The 15,714-nt window shown below is 48.6% G+C and overlaps 1 protein-coding gene across 1 annotated transcript in view; it reads right to left on the minus strand.

Annotated features, from left to right (window-relative positions):
- The window catches only part of COL26A1 (collagen type XXVI alpha 1 chain), a 157,696-nt gene that overhangs the window by 34,648 nt on the left and 107,334 nt on the right, over positions 1–15,714 (minus strand). Inside the window, exon 4 of the mRNA XM_071575250.1 lies at positions 3,308–3,369. Within this exon, the coding sequence (XP_071431351.1) occupies positions 3,308–3,369 (62 nt within the window). The remainder of the gene's footprint in view (positions 1–3,307; positions 3,370–15,714) is intronic.

A 15,714-nucleotide genomic window follows, 5' to 3' on the forward strand; every position in this document is an offset into this window, starting at 1 on the left:
CCACTACCCCTGCCAGCCCTGCCAGCTTCCCTACCAGCCCTGCCTGCATCCCAGCCCTCCCTGCCAGCTTCCCTGCCAGCCCTGCCCGCTGTTGGCAGCAGTGCTGCTCTCTTGAGCTTCAGGGTTTGTCTGGGCTCATCCTGTGTCACAGGAGGGCAGCACCAGACTCAGGAAATTCAAGAAGAGCTGCACACACTTCCCACTGACACGCTGAGCTGGCCTAAGTGAAACCTTTGCTATGAAATAAAAGCAGGGCTCGTTCTGCCCTCCCTACAAGGAGGCTCCCCACGGGGTCAGGGGGTGCTGGAGGGGTGTCAAGTAAGTTGTCACAGCAGAGAAATAAGGTTTGGCACGGTGGGGTTTGGGGAGGGGGTGGTTTTCTTCCAGCCCACACACTTTCTTGCCCTGGATCCCAGGTGAGCCAACACCACCCTCCCTGACAGACTCCCACAGGCCTGTGGGTTTCAAGCTCAACACCATCAATCAAGCTTTCAAATCTGTCACACCCAGTGGGTATGGAGCAAATGGGAGAGGCCAACTCCATCCTGGGGAGGTGACATGGAAATGGGAAATGAGGATGAGACCTGAAAGGATGTTGTAGCCAGGAGGGGGTTGGTCTCTTCTCTCAGGCAACCAACAGTAGGTCAAGAGGGCACGGGCTTAAGCTCTGCCAGGGGAAGTTTAGGTTGGATATCAAGAAGAAATTCTTTACAGAGAGAGTGGTCAGGCATTGGAATGGGCTGCCCAGAGAGGGGGTGGATTCCCCATCCCTGGAGGTTTTTAAGGTGAGACTGGACGTGGCACTGAGTGCCATGATCTGGTGATCACAGTGGGGTTGGATTAAAGGTTGGACTTGATGATCTCAAAGGTCTCTTCCAACCCAGCTGATTCTATGATTCTATGACCTGATTTCATCTACTTTCACCCCTCTCACAGCCACAAGGACAACCTGGAGCAGGGCTAAGGAGAGCGTAAGGCACAGGAAGAGTTTGTTCTGTGCACTGTTGAGCCATGTCTCAGCCTCTCACCTCCCCAGGGGCAAGACAAGCACTGGTCCCTAATGAGTCATTTTTCATTCAATTTGCTCTATATTTGATTTTTGCTTCTCACCTTCTGATCCAACTCTCATATAAGTAAAATCAAAGGGTTACTTTTGTTACCTCCTTTGGGCGCTGATCTTACAAGTTGGATGAACCAACTCACCCTTGTAATAAGAAAGATGAGACCATTTCTAGTTATATCCCCAGTTTTAGGGGGGCTGCTATAAAAGCTGGAGAGGGAAAAGAAGAAACCACAGGCTGGTGTTGCCCATTGCCATTCCCTGAGCTCACCAGGGTCATGCTGGGCTGAAGTTCAAAAGAACAAAAGCAGCGAAGCCCCTCAACTTCAACTTTCTCCAGAGGGAGCAGGACTGTGGCAGGAAAATCCAGCTCTGCTCGTGGGAAGGATGAAATTCCACATCTGTCTTTGCAGAACAGGATGGCAAAATTCAGGGAGGGAACAGTCTCTGACAGTGGCAGAGTTGAGTGTGCCCATCCCACCACTCCTGTCTGCCTTGGAACAGCTTGTTGTGGTGAAATGAGGCTTTACAAGAAGACAGTCTGGAGAGCTGAGAGACAACTTCCCATCCAGATCATCCAGCAAAACAGGGACCCTTCTCCAAAATGCAGAGCAGGAGTGCAGACAATACCAAACAACTGCAAGCACCTTTTAATGGTGCTGGCTATTACTGAACAATAACTGACCTCATTAGATTGCTACATAGATCAAACTGAACTTAAATTAACCTTAAAAAAAAGGGGGGAATCAGCACATTTCTCTTGTGTACAGCAGCAGCATTCATGTAGTGTTGCTTCACTCTCCCTTTAATTGCTACAGTCAGTTTTTGCACAGCATCCCCAGCTTTTCAAACAAAGTGGAAGCCAAAAGATTGATAAGGACCTTGCTAGAAGGTCTCCTTGCAGAGACACAGTTTTAGTACTTCACAACAGAAGGCAATAACTCATTTCTCTCTGGGAAAGCAAACCCTTTGATGAGCCTTCCCCCCAGCCTGGATCTGTGTGGGAGCACAAGAAAGCCAGAAGGAAACCCATCCCAGCAACAACACGAGCTGCCTGAGTGCAGCACTGCATCAGAGAGGTGACAGCATAGCCAAGGCATCCTGAGGGAACTGGGGCAGGTGGGACCTCCTTCCTCCTGCACCAAGCCCTGCCAGGTCCCAGCTGGCACTGCCACCAGCCCTTCACATGCGGTCCCAGGCACCATGGCTGAGCAGCACCAGGGTGTGGGGGCACTGATGTCCAAACAGCCTTGGGTTGTCCTTTGCCAGTGAGCCAGACCCAGCAAACCCTGGGAAACAAAGAAAGGTGCAGCTGGCCCAGCCTGAGCAGGGAGGGCTGAGTTACATCTCTGAGGCTGCTCTCAGGTCTCAGGCAGAGAGAGGTCAGTCCCAGCCCCCTCTCCTGCCCTGCCAGCTGCTGCTGCCCAGGAAAACCACCCAGCTCCCCTCTGGCCTTTGCACCACACCAGTTGTTTTCACTCCAGTGTTTCTGCTCCCCAGAATTTCATTCCCCCCACCCCTTCATTTTCCTGCAGTGAAATATAACTGTGAAGGCTTTGATGAAATTCCAGACAACATTGCTCACTTCACTTCAGCACAAACAATTCCCAAATTACCATAATATCATGCACTGGCCTCAAAACCACCAGACAACCACCACCTCCCTCCACAAAGGTTTCTCCCCAAATTCTTTTATGTCATTGATAAGCATCAGTTAATGAATAATAACAGCAGCAAATGCCTTACAAGGCCCAAAGCACGATAACTAACAGCCAGGAGTGGGCTGTCACAGGAGGGCCCCAGATCAAAGGGGAGTGCTGACTCAGCTGCTTGGTTGCTCAACTGGAACAATTTATCTCAATCCCAGTAGGTAGAAATTAAAATGATTTGCAGAAAAAAACCCCACAACGTGAAGGTCTCCCCTTACCGTTTGTCTCCACTAAACTATGCATGAGAACCTCCCATCTTTCAGGAAAGGGATCAAAAAGCAGGACTGGATTGCACTTGAAGACCAGGCTGAGGAGAAACGGTTCAAACCCACATGGGAAGGGGAAGAAGATGGACTAGAGGTGAGTGGTGCCCATGGGCACAGCGGTGTCGCCTCATTTCATGGGGCAGAAGCACCACCACAGAGTGTTCCTCACTGTGGGTGGGACAGCAGGCACCTGATCTCTCCAGGGTTGCCAGTTTTTCACCAGAAACTCTTGGAAATGTTTGCCAAACAGGAGAATAAAGGCAGGTGCTTACCTTGGCCTCGAGCGTGTTCAGCCTCTCGGTCATATCCGCCAGCCTCGTGCAGTTCATGCATTCTGGAGAGAACAAACCACAGGGAGGTGAAACTTCCATGGACTTGGCATTTGAATGCACAGCTTGAGGCTGCAGACCCTGATCCCTCTGATCCATGCACATGGAAAAGTGAGGCGAGGTCAGTTCTAGGGCGAAAATAAGTGTTCAAATCCACTGCACAGGTCAAAAGCCACACTACATGAACTGTGTTTGGGGATGTTTAGTGAGGCAGAGAGTGAGATTGTTCCAAAAAGGCAGAAGGAAGATGAAGTACAAACCAGTTCAAGCCTTTTCATGGTGCCAACCAGCATGACCTGCTGTCCTCAGCAGAGACCCTTGTCCTGCCACTGGGGCAAGCTGGTGTGGCACGTGCTGCCACCTCACAGGACATCAGGCTGCACCTCCACCATTGCATTTAGTTCCCTCTCCCACACCATTATCCTGGGCACGTACTAAGAAAAGAAATAAACCCACAAAATGCCCCTCTCTGTGGAGTCCTGCCCCATTCCTGTGCTCCCAGCCCCATCACAAACCATCTGGCTCAGTGACAGCCAGAAGATCCAAGGCAGACCCGGGGGCTGATGCAGCCCAGAGGTGCAGCATGAAGTGGTTTCCATCTCACTGTGCTGCAGAGGAGCCACTGAGAGGCAGCAGCCACCAAAGGAGTCCTGAGAGGGGCCTCAGTGAGAGCAAACATTGCCAGAAACGGCTCTGAGTGCAGGTTAAAGGGATTATTGCTCAACACAAAGGACATCACTTATCTAACACAAGGCTGCTGCTCTGCCTCCGTTTGTGTCTCAGCAACTTCTAAGTGAGTGAAGGGGGATAAAACCCTGAGCAGAGATTCACTCAGCAAGGTGCTTTTCCAGCACTTTGCAGCAGTGTGTTAGTGCCCATTCCCAGCCCTCAGAGGAGCTGCCCAGAGTGGATCTCTCACCTATCACAACAGCATAAAGTATTTCAGAGAATAAACCATCCTTATTAAGGTGAGGAACTCTGTCATCTCACATCCCCTACAGAGATACATCTCTCTGTGTGTTTTGTGCTCCTTAAAGGCCAGAGCCAGTTTTCATTGTCTGGTTGTAGAAGAAGGATTCAGTTCTGGTGTTTCCACAGGGCTGGGGACATAGAACTGCAACTTGAGCCCCTGAGGAGCAGCTCAGGCTGAGGGGACAAGGATGCTGAGCAAACCCAGGGCCTTCCTGTGGTGAGGAATTGGTGAACATGGATTTTTGGCCTGAATAACATCATCCCAACACCTGGATTCAGCTGTTCCCCCCAGCCAACTCTGTCCCCTGCTGCTCCAAGGAATCTCTCCAGTCTTCACCCACAAACACTTGGTGGGTTTATGAAGCACATGGCACGTACCAATGGCCCTCAGCCACACAAGGATTTGAGCTCAAGGCTTGGAGTGCCAGGGAGCTCAGCTGTTCCACCCTCCTGGTTTGCAGGTTGAGAAGATTGCTGGAGTGCAAAGAGCAACCCATCACCCTCTGCACAAACCTTCCAGAGGAATTGTCTCCCTGGCCCTCTGTGAGGAGCTATGTAGCTTCCCAGAGGAGCCAGACATGGAGCTCCCACCTCCTAACACACAACATTTTGCAGACAAAGCATCTGATGCTTCAGGAACACTCAGATGGAGGGATTTCCTCACAAGTCAATACTGACAGGACCTTCTTTTACTCAGCCTTTGTTTATTTTTATTCTCTGCAACAGATCTTGGACACTATTTTTTGGCTTGAATTGTCCCATGAATATACAAGAGCCATAAGTGCACTGTCCCAGAGGGAAGGAAATGGGTGAGGTTTGTTTGGTCTGGATCTGTTTGTGGTGTGTAAAACAGGGAATTACATTCTGCATGTAACCAGCTTCAGGCTTTTGATCTTGCTCATCCCCCCTGAAAGATAAGGCTGAATAAATCCAGTGCTCCCTGGAGCCAAAGGATGTACCAGATGTGTTACAGAGCAAATACAATCCCGAGTCCTGTTCTCCCTTCTGCTGGCTTGCACTATTAATAACTCCCACAGGTTTAGAGAGATTGACTTGACCTGCCTGAAAACCATCTCTGTGCATAATTTCAGATGGATTGATGATTTAAGCTCCTTTTGGAGAGTCCAGCTCATCAAAAGGGGTTTGTACCAACCCTCTGCCAGCAGTGAATCCACCAGCTCCCAGGGGAGGGACACTCTGCTTGTCTCTTGGACAGAGTGCAGGATCAGCACCAGTCCTGCAGCTCTTTCTGCTCTCTGAGTGTCTCCAAGAGTCAACTCTGGAGCATTTGCAGCAGAAAAGGCCAGACTTACATGGACAAAATGGCAGAAGCAGGGAGAGAGCAGCAGTGTCACTGCATGGGAGATCTGTACTAAGCTCATCTCTGTGCCAGCAGGGCCTGTCAAAACATACAGAAAACACAGCCCAGGTCAGAAAGGGAACTACTTAAATTCAAGCTGCATTTGAACTCTGATCCTTCCTGTTGTGAAATGCCTGGAAAACCAGACCCACACCCGAAGTACTTAAGCCTGGACCCAAAAGAAATTTAAATAATGCATCAAGTGGATGTCCTAATGCAAGAGATCTTCTTACTAAGGCAAACATCCTGCCAACAAACCCTTGTGACATTTCTTTAGCTGACCAACAGAAGAAGGATGCTTTCAAACCAGAGCTGAATGCTCAGGGCTGCAGTTTCAGAAAGCACATCCAAAGCTCACAGTGCTTCAGGGTCTGGGGTTCTTATCTGTCCTTGCAGGAAGTCTGAGAATGGTGGTGACAAATCAGGCTAATAAATATCTTCCCTGACCATGATGCCCTGGAGTATTTAGTGTCTAATCCTGACAGCTGGTGGGTCCAAGGCTGTGAAACTGAATTTTCTGATCAGGGTGAAAGCAACCTGAGTTATTAAAACGAGCTTGAGAATCTCACATCATTATTTCTCATGGAACAAATATAACACTGGGGCAAATACACACTCTCTGACCTGGGACTCCAGAGCAGACGCTTTCCATATCTGCAGAAATCCATCACTTGTTGCTACACAGAACCACAGTTTATTTCCCTTCTATTCCTCCTTGGCAGATTTGTACTTTTCCAGCTAAACTCCAAGAAAGGAGTTGTGATTTCACTCTGAATCCCGACCTCAAAACACATGGCAGGATTTGTTTTAGAGAAACTCCAGCAGGGAGGATAAATAATGGAGATAATGCACATGGGACAGTTACCAGCACATCCCGTGACACCCAGTCTGTCTCCACGATGTCTCACTGCTCCTGTCCCAGCACCTCTCCCTTCCCATTCCCCCTGGAATGCAGCTGGAGGGATGGAAAAGTCTAATGTGGAAGAGATATAGGAGACTCCACGTGCTGGAAAATACCAAGCCATGAAGCCCAAACCAACAGTGACCCCCTTAGCAGGGGGTGCTACCTGGCCCAGCTTTGGTGAAAGGCTGAGCAGGGATCAATCAGGCCCTTTGCCTGCAGCTCCCACTCCTGATCCACTCCTGCCCGTGACCCACAGCAGGGAAGGACTGGCTCCAGGTGCCTCCCTAACTTGGCATTCCTGCTTTGCAGAATTTCATGAGTAAATAATTGCACCTTTCAGCCTCTCAAGGCTCAAAGTTCCACAAGTCTTCAAACTCCTCACTCGTACCACGGTCACAAGACAGGCATGAAAACATCTCCATCCCAAGGAGGTTCTGCTGATTCCAGCACATTGTCACAGTGGCACTGAGGGGAGTGCAAAAGGAACCAGCCCAAATTTCACCACGGGGCAGGAGGTCAGTTTTGTGCAAAACAGCAAAGAAACCTCTTGGCATCTCTGCCCCATTTCTCAGCTCTACAGCCCACGCTCATTTGTATACCCAGAGTCTCTGCAGAATATTAAAAGAGCTTTTGGTTTCCCTACAGCCAGATGCTCAGTAGATATAAATTGCACAGCTCAACTCAAGTCAAGGGATCAAGGCTCTGTCTCTCTTTTTCTTGATGGATTACTCCAAAATTCATATTTCAGAGGGGAGGTGGAGGAGGTGGTTTCGAGCATATGAAAGGGGAGACAACTCTGGAATCACAAAGCCTTTGTTTAAACAAACAAAATCTTTGCAGCCAGTTTTTTTCAAGGCCATATTTTGCCATTACACAAAACTTCAACCTTGCAATGCAATGGGGCGTAGCACAGAGTCAGGCTTGGGGACACAAGAATCACATTTGCAGCTCATGCTTCAACCTGCTCAGACTCTAAACAACACTCTCTCCTCCTCCCAGGCTCACTTTCCTTTCATCCATTGTTTGTTTAATGTAAAGGATCCGAGGTCAGGGGATGAAAAAGGACCAAATATAACATATACACAGAGAAAGAAATTAGATATTTGAGTTTTGTGAGATGACTTGCCTGGCAGCTCTTCTCTCCCCATCTAATAAAGGCACCACCTCCACTGGGCTGCTCAGAAATGGACATGCACCAAGAGGACAAAGTGAGTTATCCATCCCCAGGGCAGGGGGGGCAAACCAGAGCTCATGCCATGCCAACAGACCATGGGAATGCAACAGCAGCTCCACAAGACACAACACAGCAGCTCTAACTGTGCCAGCCCCTGCCCTGTCAGCGCTGCTCAGAGAGGGGCTCGGGCACCACCACTTGTGGTTTGGGGGGGCACTGCCAGAAAAATGGGGGGCACTGCCAGAAAAATGGGGGGCACTGCCAGAAAAGTCAGTGGCACTGCCAGAAAAGTCAGGGGCACACAACTCAAAACAGGCCCAGCTGCAAGAAAATTCTGTCTGTCAAAGCAAGCAGGAGACCAGCTTTTCTAGCAAACACCTTTCTCCAGGACAAGTTCAGAGTAGCCTGAGCAAATCTGGAAGAGCATGGGTGAAGTCACCTGAATTAGTCCAGGTGACTGTGTTTCTTGGCAAAGAGAAAAGGATGAAGCTGGCACCTCCCAAGGGCAGTGGGAAGCACAGCTGTCAGCTCAGTGAGCTCCCAGCATCTCCTGCACCACACAGGTTGTATTTGGACACTCCTGAGAGACTCCACCAGCTCACCAACCCCTCCATCCCCTCACTGCCACACACAGACACACAAGTTTAGCCAGAAAATCAACTAATGCCACATTCAGAGACTGGCACAGAAGGGACTTCAAGCCAAATTCCACAGGAGAAATACGAACACAGCTCTCCTGTGCCTGCCTAGGTGGCCCTCAGTGGGGGACAGCCAGCCTGGGCTTGCATCTCCACCTCCCTTTAATTTGTCTGATCTGACCCTTCCAGCCTTTTTACATGGTTACTGAGTTTCCTTAAGTAGTTTATGTTCTGGCCCTTCGCAAAAGCTTTCGCCAGTGCCTGTGAAGGATAGCAGGCCCAAGCCATAAATCACAGCCAACCTGGGATCTGTTTTTTCAACACATTTCCTCTAAAGAGAGCCAGATGTTGGCTAGATAGGCTTTATTAATTGTACTTGTTTAGAGCTGGCTGTGTCTGCAGCTCTGTGATGGAGCTGGAGCGTGTGAGAGGCAAAGGGCTGGCAGCAGCCACGGAGAGGACGGGCACTGGTGTCCCCCAGCAGTCTTGGCCTGAGGAGCAAAGGCTCAGGAGTCAAAGGGCTGGAGAGCTGCAGGAGGGAAGGGCTCCCACCAGCCCTGGCCATAGTTCTGGGTGTGGTAAACTGGAGCAGGATCTGTTTCTCTGCAAGGGGAAGCTCTCAGAGTGTTGTTTAGTGTAGGATCATGAAGAGTCTTTTCACTGCCATGATGTTTCCTTGCTGTGTGCATTGTGAATGTTCCCCCTTTGGCAAAGACAGGGGAGGGAATAGTCCTGGATGGGGAGGGTCAGTCAGAGCCAGGACCTGGGACAGGCTGGCCAAGGGCCCCAGCTGAGAGAGGAGCTGCTGGTCTGTTCTTCCCCCAGCATTTCATGTGTGCAGAGGGATAATCTGTGCTCTGGCCAACCTGCAAACATTGCAGGCTCCAGACTGGCACAGCCTCTCCTGCCACCCTGTGCTGGCACAGCACGTGCCCTTCTGTGTCCTCACAGAATCATAGAATGGATTGGGTTGGAAAAGACCTCCGAGATCATCAAGTCCAACCCTTGGTCCAACTCCAGTCCCTTTACCAGATCATGGCACTCAGTGCCACAGCCAAGCTCAGCTGAAAAACCTCCAGGAATGGGGAATTCACCCCCTCTCTGGGCAGCCCATTCCAATCCCTGAGCACTCTCTCTGCAAAGAAGTTTTTTCTGATCTCCAACTTCAGTTTCCCCTGGCAGAGCTTGAGCCCATCGTGCCCCCTTGTCCTATTGCTGAGTGCCTGGGAGAAGAGACCAACCCCCACCTGGCCAGAACTTCCCTTCAGGCAGTTCCAGACAGTGCTGAGGTCACCTCTGAGCCTCCTCTTCTCCAGGCTGAACACCCCCAGCTCCCTCAGCCTCTCCCCATAGGGCTTATGCTCCAGTCCCTTCTCCAGCCTCGTTGCTCTTCTCTGGCCCCGCTCCAGCCCCTCAATATCTTTTCCTCGCTCTGTGTCTCATCCATTGGGAAGAGTGGAAGGAGTGGGGGAGAAGGGAGAGACACCCCTTCCTTCTTGCCCCTTTCTGTGCCAAACACCCACCAAAACCTCAGAACACACAGAGCTCCTCTAACCCCGAGCTGACAGAGCCCCACGACAGCATCTCACAGATCAGGATCTGGGGCTCACAGAAATTTAAAGATGGTCTCGTTGACAAAACCAGAGTTTGCTCTTTCCCACAGTTTTCCCACCAGGATTTTGCGGGCTGGAAAGTTTTATTTTCACCTGGAAATTGTGAGTTATTAGGTTGCCTATCAATATGAAACAGAACACCTACAGAATATTTTTGCCTTTTTACCTTCATTCCAGATAATTCACCATCTCTGCAAGGAGACCTTGATCTCTGCCAAACTCCCCCCATTTGTAATCTCCCTCATATCTCTATTATAACAACCCTTACCCTTAACTTTACTGGCTATCTTTAAAAAGCAGCTCGAGTTTCCTTTCTTATGAGAACTGCCATCTGATCCTGTTCTGCTTGTAAAGTGCTCATGCTTCATTTTTGTGTCTACTTTCTTCTACCTTGTTAAAGAGGAAAAGGCTTTCCCCCCCCCCCCCCGAATCAGCAATAAATATTTTTTCATTATCGTGATATTTGGTGATTTTGAAATGTCTGTAAAAAAAACTCCTGCAGAACTGAGTGACAAGAAAGTTTACCACAAAATGCACTTTTGGGGTAACAACTATTGGAGAAGCTACATTAAATTTAGCACATTGTTTCAAGTGAAAAAAAAAGGTGATTTTTTAAACATTTTTGCAATATTCTCTCCAGGATTTTTTTTTCTTAAATGATTTCTCCCTACTTTCTGAATTACATGTTTCAATCTGAAGTTATGAAATAGCATTTATTTCAAATCTGACTTAAATTAAAAATTAGTTGAACTAATTAAATAGTCTGAAATAAATCTAAAGGGTTTAATTTGGGTCAAATGAAACAATTTCAGTTGAACCAAACCCATATTTTAGTTATTATGTTTTGACAAAACCTTCAGAATTTCCATTTCAAATTCTCCCAAATAATTTTGATTTACAGATTTTTGATTTGGCAAATGAACCTCAACCCCCTCCAGGTCTATTCTTTAACAGCTCCCATCACTTCTATTTCTTCATTTAAAATTTCACACATCCACAATCCCACCCCACTCACTAATTTATCCATAACTGCCCTCAGGATCTGTGATCCTTTATCCACAGGCAACCAGGAGTTGGGACATCCATGTTCAACCCATCTCTGTCTGCCAGAGGAAGGCTAAGCAGGGAAAAACCTGGATTTTGGTACAAGTTTGCCTAAAAATATATTCTCTTTATTTTCAGAAACACCAAGGACATTTTACTAACGTGTCACTGCCCAAGGACTGAAGTCACACTGATAATTACCAATAAAGGCTTGACCTGTTCAACATGAGTTTGCCAAAGCCTTGCTGAGTGTGGAGCTGCTGAACATGAGGATGCTGCTGGTTCTGAGTGCTCAGGACTTTTGCTGTTGCCCCCAACAACCTCCCCTGATCCTCCCCTGTATCAGTGCACGGCAGGAAAGCAGACAAAGCAAAGAGACAGAAAATAAAGACATGTGTAGTGGGAACTGTATGAATTTACAAACCTCTCACAGCAAGGCAGACCCAAAATTAAAAGGAGGGAGTTCCCACACTGCCTGCCAGGGGAGCTGAGGGCACAGAGCTCACAGGGCATGGGGCTCCTGCCCAGGGGAAAACACCCCACCCAGAGCTGGTCCAGCCCTCACTGTGCCAAAAATCCAGCATCTCATACCCACCATCATTGACTTAGACTTGTTTCTCTCTTGCTCCATGATCTGGGGCATGGAGAGACAATCCATGGGACGTGACCCCAGTGGGAGAACACATGGGAACTGCACCATGCTCAGAAGTTCAGCCTGAACTGAGATGGTCCCACATCCCTCACAAACGAGACTGCTTTTCCCTGCTGGGAGAAGCAATCAGGGGGAAAATGCAGTCAAAATATGGAGTAGTGTAACATGAAATAAGGAAGCAGACAGGACAAAAGGAAACATTCCAATCTGGGCTCGTTGGGAAGTCTGCAGGGACTCTCCCAATATTGGTTCTGCACCTGTGTATCACAGGTCAGGGGATCTCTCACAGCCTCCAGCCAAACAGCGTGTGCTTAGCTGGGGTTTGTGTTTCATAAAGACACTCGAGAGCCAGACAACCAAGGTTTTGTTAGTGAACTGCATCCAAAGTTAGCCATTGTTCAGAAAATATGCATCTTGTTTCCAGGTTGGATTTCTGACCTTAAATTCTACCCCTGCTTTGAGTTTTTTTTCCTTCTGCCTGCAAGGCTGCAGGACAGTCTGAGGGTTGGACACCTCCTGTCTGCACCAGGTCCTGTAACCCCCCAACATGGGCCAGTCAGGGTGCCCAGGGAAGCTCTACTTGTTCCTCAGCCAGAACATTTACCACTGGTTTCCTTTAGCCATGACAAAAAATTAGCTGAAATATCAATAAGGAAAAGAGCAGTTTCAGCCTCTGAGAAGCTGAAAAACCATCCTGAGAAGGATGGTTTGAATTCAGAAGAACTTGACTGCCTCAACATCCAACACTGTTTGCCCACACTTTCTACAGCCCGTGCACTCTGGTTATTGTTACTATTGCCAGGGGCACTTTTGCAAAGGTTTCATTTCCCATGTCCACATTTCAGTGGTTTGTCCATTCTCCCCCACTTGGCTCCACCCTGGGGCTCCTCAGAGCCCTCCTTCAACACCCCCCTGCTCTGCACAGGCCTAATGACCATCACTCAGCGCTCTGAGATGGTTCAGGGATGCAGGAATGCTGCTCATTACCCTTTGCTGGCCTTTATCTACATCCCTGAGCTCTGCTGTGCTCCCTGTGGAGCAGCAGGAACAGGATCCCCTTCCACACTGTCTGCAGCTGTGATTCTGCTCTCTGAGACACCCAGGGGTGTCCCTGGACCCAGCACATCCCTCACATCATCTGGGCCCCACAACAGAAAGAACAAGGTAACATTTGCATCAGATTAGTGGCGAGCACAAGGCTGTGCAAAGGACACTTTGTTTGGGGTTGTTGTTCTGTTGTTTCCTTGTTAACTTCTGGGGGAAGAAAAATTATTAAAGGAAATATCTGCTTGGGGTTAGCCAGGCACAGCTTGAATTTTTAACTCTTCAAAACACATTCACCTCCAACTCATTTTAGAATGAAAAATCAGAGGATATCCAGAACATTTTGAGTTTTCCAGGATTCCCACACTCTGTTATTTTAAGACAAAACTCACTAAATGCTTCCCAAACCTGTGGCTCTCTTACTTTCTGATGGGACCAAGCCCTTTATTCACCATTTACCTACTTGTGCCTCCTCTCATTTGTGATACCCACACAACAATAAGCACCACAGTGTAAGTGTCCCCTGTGGCAGTTTGAGGAGCTTCATTTTGGGGTTCTAGTTGCCTCCACCTTGAAACTCTCCTAAAAGATGTTTTAAATGGCAAGCTTAGACCATGAATGAAGGCCCAGCACCAGGGGAGGTTTCTCCTGGAACATGGCAAGCACTGGGTAAGGCTGGGTGTCAGCCAACCTTCTCCCCCATGCCTGTCACCCCACACACTCAGCCTCAGGATTATGTTACTCTCACAGCTGTGGAGGATTTGAGAGTGAATCCTGACCCTCCCTCTGAGCACTGCTGAGGACTGGGGGGAACACAGAACAGTGTGATTTGTCTGCGATACCCCAAGAAGGAACTGGAGATCTCCAGAGCCACCTCCATCCCCTCCAAGTCCACACCACCACCTCCCAACGGCTCAGCACCACTTCTGAGCACCAGGCAACAATTCACTGGGAAATAAGCTCCAAGCAGGGCTTTAAAGTGACACAGCTCAGGACAGCTTTAGAAGCTCAGTTCAGTCACTGGTGCCTTCTGCCACGTGATGCTGTTGGCAACAGAAGAGATTTTGGCACTTCAGAACAAGCACAGGGCCAGAGTGCAACTGGAAAGAACAGCCAGAATTCTCCTGCAGTCAAAGAGCTCCAAGGTTTCATACCCACTGAGAGTTCAGCCTCAACAGCACAACACAGAAACTTGAGGGCACTTCATCAAATTAAAGCTCTTAACTGGGTAAGTTCACCTTTCTCCATGAAATGTGTCTGCAAGACTCTCTCAAGCACTTCACTGGAGTTAATTGCCTGAACCTGAACCATCACAGCCCACAAATCCTTTAAACTTTGAGAACTGGCTTAATGCTGAGCATCTGCCAGGCACTCACTCACTCCCAGCCCCGGGAACAGCCTTTCCTATCGATAAATGGGGATTCCTGTGTGTGCAACACCCAGCAATGGCACTGGAAAGGACTCAAATGTCTCTGCTTTGAGATTAGGATGTGCCAGCAAAAAAGTGCTAAGTGCAATTAGAGGCCAAGAACATTCAAACCAAGCCATGGCCCAGCCCCTTCCACAGGGTGAGGAACAGCAGAGTGGGGGATGTGGAAAAATGTTGGTGTTCCCCAGGAATTGCTGGGCTTTGAAGCTCAAGGCACTGCAGTTTCCTTGATAGGAATAACTGGGCTATCTCCAAAACCTCTTGGAAAATGAGGACTTTAATGGTGACAATTGCATCAGTACAAAAGCAATCTCCTGTTCTAGTCCAATTAGTGCTGTGCTAAATTATCAGCCCAGGCCCTGCCTTTTGCAGTGGAAAGGGACACATCTGGGAGGCTCCTCTCCTGCATGTGTTTTAGATTATCCTCAAGCACAACATGCATAAACTAATGCTATTCTCCACTTCCACAGCACCTCATCTGGAAATCTGAAAGGGATTTATGAATGGTGGGCATCTGTGACACTGCACAGATGGAAAGGGAGGCACAGAGGGAAGCAGTAATTAGCCCCAGGCTTGCACAACGAGTCAGCTGCAGACTGAGCCCATTATTTGTTCTGTAGGAACATCTCGTATCCAAACACAGAGGGACACAAGGTCTTCTACCCAAAGCACACTCAAAAATGCCACCCATGTCTGTGTTCAGACCAGGACTGCTGAGGAACAGAGTGAATGCATCTCCTACAGCACAGTCTGCCCTGGCAGACAGGTCCCTTCATTCCTGCAACACAAACACAAGCCAGGAGAAGGGTTATTATGCCTGGAAGTTTATCTGCTTTTCCACATCAGTTGATCTAATAAAAAAGATTGATTCTCCCCACAAATCTGGCCTCGCTTTAACAAATCATTTGATTTGACACAAAGGACTATATTCAGATAGTTTAAATTCCACTTCACTCCATGAAACTAAAGTTTGTGATGAGCTGAAGCCTCAGAAACAGCCAATAGCAAACAGCAGGCAGAGACACCCACCTTGGGTAGGGCTGGAAGGGGCTGAGTGCAGCCAGAAGCAGCTGCAGATCCACAAGGAATGTCACAGTGTCACAGAAAACACACAGCCCTTCCTGTCCCTTCTGGAAATAACAGCAGCAACTCACACTTCTGAAAGCCTTCCAGGAGCAAACACTACACTGCATTACCTGCTGAGGCAGATGCCTGGAGTGGCATTCCCAAGGCACTGGGATGCAGATCACCAAGGTGCAGAGAAAGCCCATAACCCAATTCATAACCCAATTCAAGCAGTAAGTCCCTGCCTTCTGCCCCATTCTTCCAAAGAGTTGAGCCTACAGCTTAAATATCAGAGTATCAGTTGGAAGTTAAATGACTAAGAGGAAACCACAGAAGGAAACCTTCAAACACTGGACAATTGGAGGAATCCCAGGCCAGATTGCCAACAAGGAGAATTCCTTGCACAGTCAAAAAAAAAATCCCCAAACCAACCAACCTATGAATGACTGAATGGT

This window comes from Pithys albifrons, chromosome 21 (assembly GCF_047495875.1).
Source record: "Pithys albifrons albifrons isolate INPA30051 chromosome 21, PitAlb_v1, whole genome shotgun sequence".
Taxonomy (NCBI): Eukaryota; Metazoa; Chordata; class Aves; order Passeriformes; family Thamnophilidae; genus Pithys; species Pithys albifrons.